Source organism: Aplidium turbinatum, chromosome 1 (genome assembly GCF_918807975.1).
Source record: "Aplidium turbinatum chromosome 1, kaAplTurb1.1, whole genome shotgun sequence".
Lineage (NCBI taxonomy): Eukaryota > Metazoa > Chordata > Ascidiacea > Aplousobranchia > Polyclinidae > Aplidium > Aplidium turbinatum.
This window is the reverse complement of record NC_137472.1, coordinates 47,801,302-47,819,783: the sequence shown is the minus strand read 5'-3', so window position 1 is coordinate 47,819,783 and position 18,482 is coordinate 47,801,302. Positions and strand designations below refer to the sequence as shown.

The following is an 18,482-nucleotide window of genomic DNA, read 5'->3' as shown; positions in this document are numbered from 1 at the left end:
TCGGAATTTCAAAATACATGTAGGCCTACGGTAGCCTACTTCGTTTCGAAATTCTTTTGTACGTTGGTGGTCTCTGCAGGCTTGATAAAGGACTATAAACTGGTTGGAAACCATTGCTTGAAAGATTACGGGATAACCAAGTTTCGAATTTTTGCTCATAGGCCTATTATGACAACACCGCGCATGAAAACTGCAGGCTAGGTACCTGCAGTCCGTTTATCACATGCTTTGATGAACCAACAAAATGCCCTTTTTATGAGAGATCTCAATGAGCACGACTGCTTTTGCTTCTCCCACAGTTATTGGGGTCAAATCTGATTCCAAGGAAAGAACATTAGGCCTAATAATAACTTGGGGATTCTTAAAATTTGGAGCAACAAGTCTAGGAATTCTTCCATCATTGTGTTTTCAGGAAAATAAGAAGAAATATTTTTTGATCGTTCCGATGTGTTTATTCACAAGTTTGAAAAAATACACCCTAAACTGCAATTGGGGTCAAATTTGACCCCATAGTAGAAAACTGCTGAATACCTGCATTATAAAGGCTTTAGTAGTGCAATTTTTTTTTTGGTAAGGGTTCAGTGTTGTTCTTTATAATATTTGTAAATAGTTTACTTAGTTCAGGCCCTTAGGGGAATCTTTAGGCTAAACGTGTTACACGTTGTTTTTTTGCATATTTTTGCAGTTGATCAACCCAACTTTGATTTTAGTGGGTGCCGCAACTTTTTGGGTCACGTGATCACCCCCAAATCGGGGATTTCCCCAGAAATCACGTTTCAGCTCTTTTTACGTCATTTTTGTGCAATTACATATTTGATTTTTGTATATTTTAACTTAAAAAGCACATACAAATAAGTGAGACAAAATAAACACAAAATAATTTTACTGATGACGTCATTGTGACGTCATCACATATATTTTTTTGCTTTTTTAACCTATTTTGGTCGTTTGCTGTTGGTTTTAGTTGGAGTACCGGTTACTAAAACCATTTCACAATTCCTAAAAGTAGTTTCGTCATGATTGCATCTTTTATGACGTCATCATTACATTATTAAAACTAGACAAGTTCAAATTCAGGAACCAAAGGTAAGTTTATTCCGAAAAAAGCGATCAAATACTCTCATTATAAGTTTTGCACATGCTTAAAATTTTACAATTGCAAGCAATAACAATAATTCCAGTACAGTATGACGCAATAACGACGTCATCAAGGGAATAACCAGAAGAGCAGCTACCAGGGGTGAATTTCCCTTTTGGTCATGCCACTTTAAAATTTAAAATAATATGTAGGCCTAATTATGATCTACAAATCAAATTAATACACGACCCCAGATGATGCAATGTCAGAGTCTTAACCCTGTCAATTCAAGATGAAAAAACTAGCGGTTTTGGATGTTAAACTCCTACCATACGTAATTTGATGTTAAAAAAATTCGTGTACGACAAGTTTTTTCAAGTTACAAGATAGAGTTTAGAAAGTCAAAAGCATTTCTTGAATGATCAGTGTGGATTGGAGATGAAACGTCAATGTGGATTGAAGATGAAACATCAGAGAGGATTGGATATTTTGTGGTCGAATTGCATGTTTCGTACTCGCATGAACAAAGATTTGTGCATTTTATGGATTTTTTCTTACAGGAACATCGAGAGCCACAAGTAGACTGACAAAACGGAACAAGCCGATTTGCATCAATATGTTTCCAACCCCAAGCTAAAGGAGAAGGTAGTTGCTGAACATTTACGAGGCTTGATTTCCGTATTTCAGCTTGATGGATCGCTCTGCGTGTATGTTGCATCAGAGCAGCTGACGTTGGTGGCAGCTCTTCAATAGTGCAACCATTGGTAAACATCATATAACGGCATTCGTCCACATCCATGATAGTAGGACCATTGCCATAAAGAGCTATGACATACTTTTGTATGTCATTTATAGAACTAGGTGAGCTTGAGAAATTCAGAGAGTTAAATAAGCCACACATTGCGGTAAGATTAAGCATCCAACAATCCCGAGCCTTTTTTTCCAAAGACGAAACAGTATCACAGATTGTGATAGCATAAAACAAAGGTAAAGAAGCGCAAATCATCGGAGATTGAGGTAAAGATGAAACAATATCATGGATTGGAATGAAGCGAGTTTTTTCTCCAACTCCAAATTCAACCCATAGTTTACAGATTTCTAACTTGTCAAAACACGAAATTGCAATAATTACCACATTAGTATCTACTGTTTTGACTATGGCATCGGATTTTCCATGTTTCACATGGAGAAACATACGGGTGTCTGCCTCTTCGTGATCACACGGGGAAACCTCAGACATGTCCAATGTTTGATTGTTAAGAGCTGTATCTAACGATGTTACAACGATCGTAAACAAGTTTGGATCGACTGAAGTTATCACAGCTTGTTGAACCAGTTGATATAACGCAGTTTTGTTGCTGTCATTTTCCAAAAACTCAGACCAGTTGAGAAGAAGACGAGTATTACTTGTGACAGCCACGTAACATCCAGACCCTGTTTCTTGCAGAGGGTAAGCCTCAAATAGCTACTGCCATCACAGAACATGCCAGCAGTGTGATGTCAGCCGATTATGAAGTAGTGAAAGAATCTGCCCCGAAAACCGATCACTACGTCATTGATGGAGGGTTCTTGTTGCATCGAGTGCCATTGAAACTGGAGACAGTTATGGGTCTATTGCACAGTCGTATGCAGATTTTACCATTCGTCATTATCGCTTAGCAACGGTGGTCTTTGATGGATATGGTGGTCCGTCTATCAAAGACAATACCCATCAAAGACGCGGCATGAACGTCCACCCGGTTGTTCACTTTACTGTAGACACCAAGTTCATTGGAAAGAAGGAGCAGTTCATGCCTCGAGCTTCCAACAAGGAAGGATTAATTTCTGCTCAACTGAGGAATAGAAGCTGCAATGTGATGAACGCTCCAGGTGATGCAGATGTTGACATCGTCAAGACGGCAGATGGACAGCCCTCATCGACATAGTACGACTTTAATTGGTGAAGACACAGACCTTTTAATATTGATACTACGCTATGCTGACACTGACCCAGACATTAAAGAGCTCTTTTCGCATGTGCTGATGATGCAAAATAAAAGAACTTCTTCTTCTTCTACTTCCGCTCCGAAAAGGCTTACGCAACCAAGATACACGACATCAACAAACTTAAAGCAATCATCGGACCAGACATAATTATGCTCACAGCTTCTCTTCATTCATGCATTCACCGGTTGTGATTCAACGTCAAGGATATTTGGTATCGGGAAGAAGACGCTTTCAAGAAACTAGTGAAAAGTCAACCAATAATCAAAGAATGTGCAAATTGCTTTATTCTCCCAAATCAGACAGGCCACATCATTAAGGATCTTGGAAACAAAGCTATGACCGTTATGTTTGGCAACGATGGCAGTAGTAATCTAGAAACACAGCGATACAATACATTGGTCAAGAAAATTAAAACAGCCAAATCCTTTGTTCACCCTGAACGTTTGCCACCTACATTATCCTTTACCACATTCCACTGCCTCAGAGTTTACTACCAGATTATGGTCAGGATGGGTAGGCTACTGACAATGGTATGGATGCTCTAGACTGGGGATGGAAAGTAGAATATAATCAGATGGTTCCAATCATGACGGACATGAAAGCTGCCCCGGACAACCTACTGAAAATGATCACTGCAATTGCGAATCGTGTTCACCTCACTGTAGTTGCCGGAGATATGTGCTACCATACCATGCTGGATGTGGACCATGCCAAACTGGTTCATGTGTCCATACAGCAATCACATAATCACAGACGATGACATCGAGAGTGACAGCGATGAGCATTAGTAATACTTGATCCATTTGCTTTCTTTACGCTGATTATGTCAAGAGTCTACATGACCACATCGTATGAGCTCTTTATGCCTGCTCAGTTAACCCAAATATATATAGAAATCCCTGTGATAGAAATTTACCGGTTTTTTTAATAAACAATACATTGTTATTGTACATTTTTAATTGTTTTGGCAGCCATCTTGGATTGCCATATTGAATTTATAGGCTATCAGATAATTTAACAATTCTGAGAATGGTCTCATTGACTTCACAAGGTATAAAAACCTAGATATAGACACCAAAACTACACGTTTTGGTCATATGATAACCTAGTTATGGTCAATTTACTGTTATTTTAATGGTTTGGCGGCCATCTTGGTTTGCCATATTGAATTTATAGGCTATCAGATAATTCAACAATTCTGAGAATAGTCTCATTGACTTCACAGGGTATAAAAACCTAGATATAGACATCAAAACTACATGTTTTGGTCATATGATGACCTAGTTATTTCAATTTACTATGTTATTTTAATGGTTTAGCGGCCATCTTGGAAGCTATCTTGAAAATAACCACTTTCCGGAAGTTGGATTCCTTAAGATTTTGAATATGTTAGTACTGACACTCAATACTAATCAAATCAGTTGAAAAACCATTGGTAACTTATTGTAACCAAAAAAGTAACACCAACAACAAACAAGCGACTACAATAAGAAAAAAACAAGCAAAAAATTAATACATGACGTCACAATGACGTCATTAATAACATAATTTTGTGTCATTTTTATCTCGTGTATTTTGTAGTGGCAGTCAGTCCAAATGTAAAAAAATAACGTATCTAATTGCATAAAAATGCCGTGAAAAGGGCTCAAAATTGACTTGGGGGGAATCCCCGATTTGGGGGTGATCACGTGACCCAAAAAGTTGCGGCACCCACTAAAATTGAAGTTAGATTCATCAACTACAAAAAAATGCAAAAAAACAACGTGTAACACGTTTAGCCTAAAGATGCTCATTTTTGCCCCTAAGGGCCTGCACTAACTGTCTTGAATGCATGACTAAACTGAGTTAAATGTTAATTTTTTTTTTGTTTTTTTAACGTGATTTGAATTCAATTTTGACACCACTGTGTTCTTCAAGCAAAGGCTTGGCATAGTTCACACTTGCTTCTGCGATGAATTGCCTTCTCTTTGCCAACGACTAAACCATAAAATAGCCTACTGCCAAACCTGGCCATTTGTGTGACAAGCACAGTGAGGTCAAAATTGATCCCAAACACTGTTCAGATAACAAAATTGGATAACCACATGAGGGTGAAGTAAGAATAATAGGTTATGTAAGTTACCAAAATAATTTTTATACGATTCATGCCTAATTGAGCACACTTGGAAACGATGTAATTTCGTCTCGGATATTCTGTTTGACTCCAGTGCTTCGACTTTATGTTCAATGTTGAAAGTTTTACTTCGTCAAACGTGGAAAGTTACTGGTCACACATCATTTGGTCAACCTTTAAAATCACTTTTTTTTTTCTCTTGCTTTCAACCGCATTGCAGCAGGCTATATAACTTTGTAAATTTTATTTTGTGTGTTTATTCGCTCTTCTTCGTCGTATGAGCTGTTCTTCTGGACTATATGTTTGGGCATGATGTCATCAGCCACTCGACACTCTCGTCATCCAGGGCCTTCAGTCCGCTCTGAAAAGACGCATTGTCATGGTGTGCGAAACGTCAGGAAAGCAATAAATCAACTTGTTTGTGTTTGGTTTCATCAGATGGACGTTGCAACTAGAGCTACAAACGATAATTTTCCTGATGAACACCCAAACTTTTCAGTGCCAAGTGTAGGACGACCACAAGTAAACTAATGGCTTTGTCAGATGCTTGCGACTTCCAATACTTTATAACTCACAAAAATACAATTTTGTGAGAGTAGTGAATGATGTAGCTGAACGGGACGTGAAGCTTGGATGCGACTATCTTTCATCGGCAAAGTCTGAACAGAGATTCCAGACTGTTGATGGCAGCTATCGACACTCGACAGTGACCGAATTTACCGATGAAGGAAATGAACAACAATGTTCAATGAATACTGCATATGTAGTTAAACAATGAACAGGAAATTGTGTTTTTTCTAATTGTGTTATTTCAATTCGAAAAATACAGATATTTGCAAATTCGGCATAACAATGTGCATTTATTTCTTGAAGCTATCTTGAAAACAAAGCATACAGTATACGAAGAGCAAGTACAAATTTTCTTGGTCTGCTTTATTATCGACATAAAAGTGTTTCAACAACGAATCATAAAATCAGATGTCGACGTTAAGGAAATAAGTGCGGGGGACAGCTGTATCGCCTTTCATAAATACAACGTCGATTCCACTTAGTGTAGCCTAAAGCAAATTTGGATATTTGCTCAATCTTTTACTGGGTCCAATATCACTACTGAAGTTGCTATCTCGCCCAGTCAACAAGGTAGCTTGATGAAAATTCGAAAAAATATCGACAGCGAGCAACCTGCAACAATGACGTGTTGACACGTGATTAAATATAAAGAATAACTTAAAGCACAAAGAAAACACAATCGTTGCTACAAGATATAGGTAAAGGAATTACCGAATAGTCAATGATGTTAATTGCATTGTAGGCAACAGCAGTTACAAACGCACAATCGCCGCACATGGCCTCACTTTTTAAGTACAATACCGTTAATAAAAACGATCAAAAAACGGATCTGACATGAACACATAGTTTTGTTTACTTTCCCCGAAAAAAAAATCAACACACCTAGACTGCAGAACAGGCAAAGGATTTATTTTACCGAGTTAACGACAAGACGCGTCGATCGTCACCAATGTAACAGTTAATATTAGAAAAGTAAGAGAAAAAGGGCTGAAACAACTCAAATTTGCATTTTCAAGACAACCAGGCAATGATTGTAAAAAAAGCGATGTGCTAGTTGGATAATATGACAAGTATAGTATATGTCTTCGTTTTCTATGCGAAAAATATTACGTTTAAAATTTTTAAATCTAACTGATAAAGTTGATTTAATATCAGCTGACGTTACATAGACATAAGTCCGATTAAAGTGTTTGAAAATATCTTGCACTCCATAACAGAAGCTAAGACAAGAACACGCGTGAAACAAAAGGCATGCTTTGAAAGAAACATAAAATTCATACAATATCAACATAGTTTTGAGTTATAAAAGTCATCATCTCTTGGGCAGCAACTGAAACAGAAATACGCAAATCAAAGTTGATTTGGCATGAGACAAAGTTGAAGCAATAAAAGAGTCATTTGCGAAAGAGCAACTGCGAATCCTCAAACCGGTCCCAATCAAAAGTGAAATACAGTAATAAAAACATGTTAAAGACTGTGATACCCTTTGAAGACATTTCAGAAAAGATAGTGAACCGTTATGCTTTCAGTACAGCAACAAGATAAAGTTTGAACTGCAAGAAATACTGTACTTTATACCATGCCAACCTGAAGATATACCAACGTATAGACTGCATTACAATAATTAGTTTTCAAAGATTGCAAACATGCACAAGTATCTAGCTGTTAGTGACATTCCTTTACCTCCATGGAGAAAGTCAGCTATGTTTTTAGGAACATGATCTAAATGTCCGCTTTGACACCATCGAGAAAACGTTGGCAAAGTGACGCTTACCGCTTTTACTGCTGATTGCATTCAAATCAGGTTTTAAATTTCAAACTGAAACTTTCCACGGGCCGCTGTATCAAGAGAAAGTTTTGGTCTTGTATACTGACGTTTATGTTAAGCATCCTGGCATTTAAAACGATTAAAAACCATAACTTTGTGCGATGATTCTCACTGGACAATATAAATCATAAATCGAAAAGTTCTAAATCACACGAATATTGAATCGATAAGTTTGTGTAAGAAATACTTCGTTTTAAAAAGTCTCGACGCACCTTTAGCATGGACTGTATAACAAATTTTCAATGCACCAAATTTTTCACTGGAAAATTAATTAAATGTTAAAATGTACAAGCAGAAAAGATCGTTGAACGGACATCAAGTTGCAAATACTTTCCAATAAAATAGAAAAAAAATATCCACGATGTCATATGGAAAACTAACGTAAATGGAAATTAACGTAAATTTGAAACGTAACGTAAACGTAAATTTGAAATTCAAACTAACTAGCCGTAAAGTCTTTTACAGTTGCTGTAAGAAGGCTACTCCTTTTTGATGAACTGACAACAAGTCAAGTTGTGCATGAGAGTAAACGCATCGTTTGATTTGAAAATGAGTTTGCTGCTGTGCAGCAGCAAAGTACAAATTAAATCATAAAAAGTAGTACAATGAATTGCACTACAGTTCGTCATAGGAATGACTTGGTTTAACAGAAAAAGAATGCTGCACGTTTTCGTCGGGTGAACAAAATCTTCTTCCGCGGATGAGCCGTCTGCATTGTTTGGGATGCGCGCAACCCGTGCGTAGCTTTTCGAAACAATTCTAGATTTAAAGAATCGTACAGCAGCCACCAGAAGTTTCTTTTCTCGGTTTATGATCCTTCGGAACACTCTGTTGTCTGCAAATAAGCAAATAGGAAAGATGTTTGTTATTTTGAAGGGAGCAAGTCTTTTAGGCGCATGTCAAATAGGCGCGCACACTGTGGCGTCTGGATATTTAGGTGCGGAGCACTGTAGAGTAGGGTGGAGTGAAAAAAGAAAATTTTGATTTTTGCTCTGTAATAGCGATTAAAAGTTGTAGTGTGGCTTGACTATTAAGCTTTGAAAATTTCAGCGTTTTAAAATAAAGTTTTCGTCTGCCGCAAGCAAGTTCAAGATTACAAGGGATGTGCTGACTAAATATCACAATTTGCTTCAGATTTTTTTCCGCAACAAAACCATCGCATGTGACGTCATAGAGGATATTTCTTACGATTCAATTAGTCCATTTAAGCAACATAATCGGAAATATGCAATTCTTAAAAAGGGCCTGAAAAAGCCATTGCAGCGGTTTGTATGTCTGTTGCATTTTAATGAATTACCACTGAGACACTTGATGCATTATCTTGATGGAGTTACATCTGGTCCACTAAGTTTTTCTGGCTCCATTGGTAAAAAACTTGAAGACTGTGACAGTTTACCAGTCACAGAGTTTGAGGCTGTTGATATTCAACTGCCTTCAATTGACGTGAGCTTAAGCACAGACCAGCAGTAGCCTACTGTACTTGTATGGCATCTGTAAAGCAATTAGCTCAGGGCGTTGTGATGCCAAGCTTGCCTATTGTAATCCAAGAAAGATGAATCACTCCAGATGGCTGACAACAACCAATCGCATTTTGAAGCTTTATGTTTCACGAAACAATCCCTGTAAAATCTGAGAGCGTTGGTCTTCTTCATCGTGTATCACACGGCCGTAGCCCAGAGCATCACGCAGGCTCTTGCTCTATCGTTGAACTCGGCCAAATCCTGTGCAGAGCACCTTGCTTTTAGGTCAGGGCATTCGAGTAGATGTTGCATCGTTTGCTCCTGTCCGCATTTGCAACTTGTGCTCCCCATGGAATACCCCCAGTGTCTCATCAAGGTTTTACACCTGCCAATACCAGTTCTTAAGCGGTTGAGGCATCGCCAATACTTCCACGGTTCACGTTTTCTGGGAGGAAGGCTCTCCATGGGTGTGAGCTCCATATTGGCCAATGTCGGTCCGGCTGCCAGTCTCTCCTGCCATAGTTGAACCCGCACATTGGCGGCGACATCGTCATGACCTAATGGGACAACTGAAGCAAGGAAACTTTTGGTGGAGTAGCCTACATTGCCAAGTTATACGCTCCAACGTGGTTTGCAGTGAAAACGCAACCTTCCTGTACTACTTACTGTAAAGGAGCTAAACACTTTGTTTCACGTAGTTAAAAAGTCGCGCTGTCTTAGCGCTGAACTAAAAGCAATAGTTGTCCCTGGTATCAACCGAAATGCCTTTTTTGCTCACCAAGAGAACCTATTGCTGTGGATGTTGGTAGATGAACGTCTGTACAACAGAAAATTAGCACTGAGAAGGATACTTTCCAGAAAACAAGGTCATGGAGATTCCATTCGTCTCTTTAAAGTTCCACTCTTGATCTTTGAAGCAAACGAATACTTTGAACTGATTGATTGGCAGCATACAGAGAGATATGAACTACCGCTAACTCGAGACATACGGGAGAGTCAGTTAATGTCCTTCATTCAAGATGCTGCAGCTCCAGAGCTTGAATTTCCTAGCTATCCGTATCACACGCAAGCCATGGAAAGGGCCGTGCGCCTCGTTACTGAAGCAGCATCTGCGGAGTGTGGTCAGAAACAACGGGACGGATTCATTCGAAGTAGACTGCAGTCAAAATTAGAAATGCCTGTATTCACTACAAAACGAGAGTTTTTGGCAAATGGAGTGCTTAATGAGATTTAAACTCATGGGAGTCGGCAGAGAGGGGCACTTGTCCCCCTGGATTTGGGTTTTATAAACGTTTCTTTCCTTATGAAAACGATACTTTCAAAAATGTTTCTTACCTTTGGGCGATAATATCTTTTTCATCCAATTTTCTTCGAAGTAAACCAACATTTTTCCAGGACTATTTTTTCGCGCTTTCGGAAACTATCGCTAAGTATGCCTTGGAAATATCTTTAATTGTAACGTTTTCGCTCGTGCCGTCCAAATTTACGTTACATTTCATCAATACACTTAGCTACGTTGCACTCGTTGTAGCTCACAAGATGAAATTTGGCTTAAAAGATGTTTGCCCCCTCCCCCTGCAATATTTCTGCCAACGCCCATGTACTGTATAAGCTGATGATTTAAAAAGCGTTTACAATATTTATATGGGATCAAAAGTAAACAGGCAACCGAAATCTCAATATTGTCATATTAAGAAAAACACTTTTCTACTGTAGTTTGCTTTACCTTCATTGCACATACTTGCTTAAACTGTGGTGATGAACTTGTGAAAGGAACAGAAATTTGAAGAAAATAGCTTAAAATCCGTGTTTTTTCTTATCAGTTGATCATATACATGCAACAAGCGTTCTAAAAGACGTATTTTCCACTGCATTGCAACGATTTATGTGTAATTTACAACTCTGATATTGTTAGATAGAAGTACCGAAGGTAGAAGTTAGATAAAAGTGACGATCTGCTAATTGTGATGACGTCATAGCTCCAAAATACCAGTGAAAACTTCAATGGACTTGCGGCAGACGTAAACGTTGATCAAAATCAAAAATATTTCAGCATGTGAATACATTTACCACATCACAACTTTTAGTAACTATTACAGATTGATTCTATCAACTTTCATTTTTAACCTATGTTTCACTCCACCCTACTGTAGAGCCCGTTCATTTAGGTGCTATTCTTGGTAAAGTCTGCAGATTGTATCAGCTTGGCAGGTAGGGCAATGCTTTTCACACAAAATATTATATTGTACAGAAAAATATAGTGTTTTTTTAATGGGCGTGTTCGGCATTTATTTGTCGTTAGTCCAGGTTTGCGTCGGCGAAAGCTTTATCAATAAATTATTCAAGTTTCCGAACATAACTGAGTTCACTTTAAGTTATATAAGTCAAATAATAACTACCCTAAACATCAGTAAAAAATATACCGTAGTCTATATTCACATCGACTTGTACAAAAATGTGTTGTTGAAACCACGCACGTGGTCAATGTTTTGCAAATAATCCGTGAATTTAAGCTGTGGGTCGTTCATTATGCAAGTAATATTCTACTTTCTGTATATATTTAACTCAAGTCTTACGTGGCTTTGTGAAGAATCGCACTGGTTGACAGTTCATTCATTATAATATTGAATTGATACAATCGAGTTGTTACTGCGTCAAATCGAATTTAAACCATTTAAAGTTTCTTAATCAACCGCCAGTACAAAGAGGTTTCATGATCATTTATTAAGTCCAATTATTTGAGTACACTTTTTCACTCCCAGTTTGACTCCAGCTAGAGGAGAGTGCACGATGTTTGCAACGAATTTAGATAAATGTAATATGACTTGCGTCTTTTTGTTTCGATTATGCAACAAAATCAGTCAATGGTCCAGCCAATCTAACGCAGCGCCTCATTCATAACTATTGGAAAAATTTCTATGGACTAGGAAGACATACTTTTTAACTTTCTGAAGAACTTCAAATCTACCTAAGAGCGAGCAGAAAGAAACTTCTCTGCATGACAGAGTCACTAATTAATGGAACACATCGTGATTTCTGAAGCAGCACTTGTTGCTGCAGAGAACCAGTGCCTTGTTAATCTGCTAATTAGACTTGCTAATATTTTTTTAGGTTTTGCAGTTGAGTGAAAATGGAGAGTTTCATTTATCAATCAAAGTGAGACTTTTAGAAATACTGAAATCTCAGTCTTCACGATGGGTTGTCAAATCGAAAAACTGGACTGGCTAACACCTCAATGATCGTAAGTTAAGAAAGGTTTTCATAACCTTAATGTGAAAGCAAATAAACATATTCCTTTGAACTTTGCTTACCGTATAATTCGGACTACGTCTTGGAACGCCTTGTCTACATTTTGGGGTGGGTCTTTGGCACTTGTTTCTATGTAGGGAATCTATAATAAATCATAATGGTCATAGTTTTGCACGTCCAATACGCTTTCGTGAAAAACGACTAAAATTATCCCCTAAATCAGTGGTCCCGTACCGGAGTGCCACTTACAATACTCTGGGGACCGCGAGCTATTTCTCATATATTCATCTTTTATCTGTTCTTAAATATTTAGCTTACATCATTGTTGCTGATAAAATTTTCATGCATTATTGTTTTTGTGACATAATTTACGGGTACTTTTCTGTTATACCGCATACGATGTTTCGTGGTTACAAATTCTTAGTGTGGCACGGTTGTACTGTTGTGGCTTTGAAATGCAACAATCAATATCTGCAGGCTAAGTTGTGCTGAATGTCTTGTAGTTCAGTAGGTGAATGCTATCAGCTGTGCACGGAAAGGTTTTTGCCCATTTTGACTGCTTAGAGAAGAGCAGTAACATAAACTAAATTTCACACTGACTTTGAAATAAGTAAACTTTACTTTTTTTTTATCAAATATCGTTTCATAGTGGCATTCAATCTCCGAGTAAAACAGAAGTTTTACTATTACTATGTTGATTTCTGAATGAGGTATTATCAAAAACCTTTCCCAAGGGCACGCACAACAAGCAAACTTGTCTATTTTTTCACACTGCATCAAAGCTGAAAGTTAAGTAGAGAAACTACAAACACCATTTTTTAACACCATTTTTTAAAGTTTTTCGTATGAAACGGTTAAGGTTTGTTCCAACAACCTGCTGCATTCAAGGTGAAAAATTGTTGGTATGCCACAAAATATTTTTCTCTTCTGTAGGGTGCCGTAAACCTAAAAAGGTCGGGAACCACTGCCTTAAATGCTAAAATTTTGTCCAAAACAGTTCAGGGCAATGTTATCTTAAGAATGAATAGTCAAGCCGTACACCAAATTGTTTCGCCATTTCTTTTCCTTCTTCTTCCTGCACAACTCGTTGATGAATCAAGTCGACTTTATTTGCAACCAGCAACGCAGGAAACGCAGTTCTGCAAATTAAAACATGTTAAAAAGGATTCTGCATTTAATTCGAAAAAAAACAAATATATATAAAAAAAACATTTAGAATATCAATCTACTCAAAACAAGGCACAAAATATAGCAATTGTAATATATACATAATAAAAAAAAAAAGTCATTTCCAAGCATAAATGAAATTAATAGCCTACCATAAATTAGTTGTGCTAATCATGGCTACGTACATTTAAAAATACGGAATGACCCGTTTCGGCGAGTCCGATTCGGCGAGTCCAATTCGGCTAGTCCGATTTGGCGAGTGCCCTATTCGGCGAGTTCCTTATTCAGCGATTTTTTGAATTTTCTTTTTAAATTATCGGGTACCGTAGCCTAATTATCATTGCCGTTTTAGGGTTAGGGGTAAGGTGTTAGGGCTAGAGGTTGGGGTTAGGGGTCTTATTTTAACGTTTAGCGTTGTTAAATCGATGTAAAAGCGGCAATGATAATAAGGCTACGGTACCCGATAATTTAAAAAAAATTGCCAAATAGGGAACTCGCTGAAAAGGGCTCTCGCCAAATAGGGCACTCGCCGAATTGGACTAGCCGAATTGGACTAGCCGAATTGGACTCGCCGAATCGGACTCGCCGAATCGGACTCGCCGAATCGGACTCGCCGAATAATAGCAGACCCTTAAAAATATGCTGTTAATAATAGCAAAATTTTGAAATTCTACTTACTCATCTTTTACCCTTAAAATGAGGTCATGGAATTCAGGAACATGATCAAAGCTTGCTCTATCAGTGACACTGTAAACTATAAGAAAACCATCTCCTGGAATGAAACAAAAATGTCAACACGAAGAAAATAGCAAGGATGGCTACAGAAGAGCTATATATATTGAATTGCTTTCTAATCAGCTTAAAAGAATTCTTCTAAACGCAACATATATATATATATCTAAATTATTTCCATGGCTATAGCAATTTGCTAACATTATTGCCACATGGAATCATTTTCATTTCCTAGCGAGATGTTTGAAAATTTTTGTAATGATTTTCAGATAGTGTCAAACGCTACAAACAGCATAATAAAAGACTATAATATATCCAACATATTATATAATACTATCTAATCTAAACCATTCTCTCATGTTATGTGGTGTAAAAGCGATTCAGTGAATGTTTGGCAACAAAATGTTCATGAAAAAACAAAAATGAAAGACAAGGGTATGTATATTTGTATTGTCCACTTAAAACAATATTGCAAACCATCAACATTTTCAACTTATTCTATGTTTGTATTGTGTACAAATTGCATTACCAAAAGAAATGCTTTTAAAAAGAAATGAGAAACACAAGCCAGTAATGTTTATATATATATAACTTCTGAAACATTATGAAAATATACCTGTTCTCATATACTGTTCTCTCATTGCACTAAACTCTTCTTGACCTGCAGTATCTAAAACTGAAAAACAAATGCAAAAGTTAGATTGAAATTCAAATGGTCTGTATTTAAGTACTGTACAATCATAAGTAAATACTGTTCAGTATTGGTAGTTCAGTGTTTAGTACTAGGTAGCTGAAAAAAATGTCATTCTTCAATAAAAAATTACCCATATGCTGTTGGTGAGCACACACAGTATGTGATGTAAAAAGTTCTTGTAGCAAAAACCTATTGTAGGCTATATATTATAAACAATTAAACATATTTTCCATCTTTATGTATATATATCTCACAAAAGTTTATCTGAGTTTCATTTTTGCACACTTCTAGACACAAAAAAATAGATATTCTGCAACAGAAACTGCACATTATTGTTTAAAATGATTTGACAATAGCATTTTAATTGTCTATTTGCTAAAGAAACAATACTGCAAGTCTTGAATTTGTAAACTGATAACAACTTTATACTACTGACTACTGAGGCATGCATTCGTTAAGTTTAAAAATATGGCACTTAAAACTGTCAAATAAAAAAGCTTGATACATGCTTCTAAAGGCCAACAACAGATAATAGGTACGTATCATGATACTTAAAATACCCAGAAACATAATATATACTATTTGTTAAGCATTGACCTCTTAGCATCGCCCTACCAGTTTGCCATATGTGACTTCACCACAACTTACCATCTAAAATACACCACTGGCCATCGATATCTGTATGTTGAATATAAGAATCTTCTATTGTTGGATCATATTCTTCAACAAACATTTTTTGAAAAAATTGTATTGTCAATGCACTCTTTCCAACACCACCATCTCCAACTACGACAAGCTTATAAGTCATTAAATTTTCATTTTGATTTGGAACAGCAGCCATTGCACAGGCAGTTAGTTTTAAATTCAGTTCGAAAACCTACGCATGAATTTAAAAATCCTATAGAAGTCAATATGGAAAAAAATCTTCTTCAATCCAAACTCTGTGAGACAGTAAATCCATGACAGGAAAATTATTGCAAATCTGTTATAGGCCTATCTACTGTCTATAATTTTAAAACAAATAATGTTTTAACATCCAAAGATTAAACTAAACCATTTAAAGTACCGTACCGTATATAAACTGTAAAAATTAGAAGTTTTGTATCAGAAATCAAAGAAAGATAAAACAAGCATTTTTTACAACATTAGCCTACCGGTATCTAAACAAACTGCAATCAAAGAAAACTGATAATTTCCTGAAGTTAGAAAATGTTGATTGATAATATTGTACTAAAATGTATTCCCAAAAAAACTAAACTGCATATTCTGACCTGCAAAAGATATTGAATTTCGAACCTACTCATGCAGCTGAATGGCTAGTAATATATATATAAAGCTTTACCCAAGCCTTAAAGCAGCCGGCGGCCATGGCCGCTAAGTAGTGCTTGACTGACCGCCGGTGCTACCTCCTCCGTCCGCCAAGTTTGGCCGCCGGTTTCTTCTAGCCAATTATTTAATTTCGCAATAGAATGATCGTGGATTAAATGTTGAAAATAATATGTAGTATCAAAGAGTGACGCAGAATTAGGTCAGCGCATCATAGTCACTACTGTTATATTGAATATGTCCAGCTGCGATCACCAGCGCTGTAAGTCTTGTTTGCAATACCCGATGTTTATTAGGGTGGATCAAAAAAAACTAATTTTTGAGTTCAGCTTAGTGCATCTGCCAAAAGATGCAGTTTGGGCTATCTTTTACATTGGTACTTAAAAAAACATTTTTTGACCCCGTTTGACCCCTATCCAAGAGCGCTCTAGTGGCCGCCGAGCCAAAATTCCTTAAATTGGCCATATACTTTTTCTAGTGGGTGTAGGCTAATGATTTTGGTGTCTAACCCCACTAAACCAAGTCTTAGGAAGTTACTTCTGCAGTCTAAAATGATGCATGGGCAGCAAAAATTGCATAATGACATTTTTGCTCTAAAAAAGGCATTTTATGGAAAAGAAATGGCATTTTTTGATATTTCGGGCAGTTTTATGGATGAAATACTAAAAAAAGTGTAACCTAGGTAAAACACACTAGGGTGTGACCATTTGTGTGCAAACTGGCCTCTAGTCCAATGAGGTGGTGAGGTGATATGAGGTTCGATAGACTACAGAAGCATACGATAGTGCAGCTGCATGCCGCATATATATTTATTTGATAGTGTAAACTTAACTATTGCATTTATTACAGCTTTAGATATTGTTTATTTCAATGTTTGTAAATATCTGATCACACTTAACTTAACTGAGTTTATATGATGTTTAATAGAGGCAAAACTTGCATTTGGCTTCTGAATAAGCATCCCATTGAACACATCCTGGGTAGTGTGCACACAACCCCCTTTTTTTTACTTTTTTTTTTACTATTGACTTGTAGATTTGTGAGATTGTTCCACTAGCCAAGAATCTTTGCTGGTCCAAAAATCAGTAAAATTGGGGCACGTTTATGTGGGCCACCATCCCATTCAAATTTTCAGGTTTGCCATTAAGTAAATATTGAATTACCGGTATTTTCACGCTTCTCAACAGAATTTGTATGTTTCAACAAAATAATATGCATAAAACTTTTGCCTGTTCGACTATTTATCGTACAGGGAATTAAAAGAATATGCTTGTCTATACAAGTTGTCTGTGAATTCACATTTTTTACATGTTGGAATAGGTAAAAATACAACTCCAGTGAGCGGAAGTGGTCTAAAATTCTAATTTCGCACTGAAAATAGATCAAATACACATAGAAAGTTACCAATAGGCTAGTAAGTTTGCTACATGAAAGCCTGGTATTGAATCTGTATGTACACAGTAACTGTAAACTTTTACTAACACATTTTGTCACAGAAGGCAATGTGATCGACTAGTCTAATCTGTGCAAGAGGATATTAGTTTTTTCTCTTTCTCAAATTAGGTGTGTCTTTTCTGTTAGCTTCCACTATTTGTAAATGTTTTGATAGTGTTCCTCGTTTCTGGCACAATGTAGGTAATCAGTGCTCAGTTTAACTCCATGTTCAGCCACATTGTAAACAGCTTTCTGGTACGACTCTGATTCAGACCATTTCTCTAGTACTGATAAAGGAAGAAAATCATCATTTATCTCTAAAACAGAGAAAAAGAACCGAGAGTCCTTTGTGATAAAATCTGTCAGTTTTGATTCCAGATTGATTTCTGATGGAAAACGTGGTCCGTAGCTAGGCAGTGCCAAACCGATCTGCTGGTGTAAAAACAGGATCTGTAGGTTTTACATGTATAAGTTCATCAGCCATCTGATGTTTCCTCTTCCTGAACTTCAGAGCTGAACAGTGCCAGTCCAGTGGGTCTGCTACTATTCGGTGAGTCTGATTCGGTGAGTTACTAACTTCTAACCCCTAACCCAAACCCTTAACCCCTAACCCTAAAACGGCAATGATAATTAGGCTATGGTACCCGATAATTTAAAAAAAATTGAAAAAATCCCCCGTTAAGGGATCGGACTCACCGAATCGGACTAACCGAATCGGACTCACCGAATCGGACTCACCGAAACGGGCCATTCCGCAGTCCAGTGGTACCATCTCAGCAGAGAGATACCAAAATTGACGTTTGAAGCTACGTTCAGCAGCATTTAATATCAACTTATGCACTGCT

The 18,482-nt window shown here is 37.1% G+C and overlaps 1 protein-coding gene across 1 annotated transcript; it reads right to left on the bottom strand.

Annotated features, from left to right (window-relative positions):
* Nucleotides 1-6,025: 6,025 nt before the first annotated feature.
* LOC145770497 (ras-related protein M-Ras-like) lies at nt 6,026-15,748 on the bottom strand. The gene is made up of 6 exons (XM_082582164.1): nt 15,526-15,748; nt 14,800-14,859; nt 14,130-14,223; nt 13,324-13,423; nt 12,347-12,426; nt 6,026-8,410 (listed from the first exon to the last, which is right to left on the bottom strand). Exons 1-6 carry the CDS (start codon nt 15,716-15,718, stop codon nt 8,341-8,343), a joined length of 597 nt encoding a protein of 198 aa, XP_082438290.1. The 5' UTR covers nt 15,719-15,748; the 3' UTR covers nt 6,026-8,340.
* Between the last annotated feature and the right edge of the window lie 2,734 nt (nt 15,749-18,482).

What these genes read in the sequence shown, in the direction of transcription:
- LOC145770497 (XM_082582164.1), bottom strand. Translation starts at nt 15,718, where the DNA reads ATGGCTGCTGTTCCAAATCAAAATGAAAATTTAATGACTTATAAGCTT. An exon ending in AAATGGCGAAACAATTTGGT is followed by an intron (nt 12,427 to 13,323) that starts GTACGGCTTGAC and finishes GATTTATTATAG; the next exon opens with ATTCCCTACATAGAAACAAG. An exon ending in GACGTAGTCCGAATTATACG is followed by an intron (nt 8,411 to 12,346) that starts GTAAGCAAAGTT and finishes GCTTATTTGCAG; the next exon opens with ACAACAGAGTGTTCCGAAGG.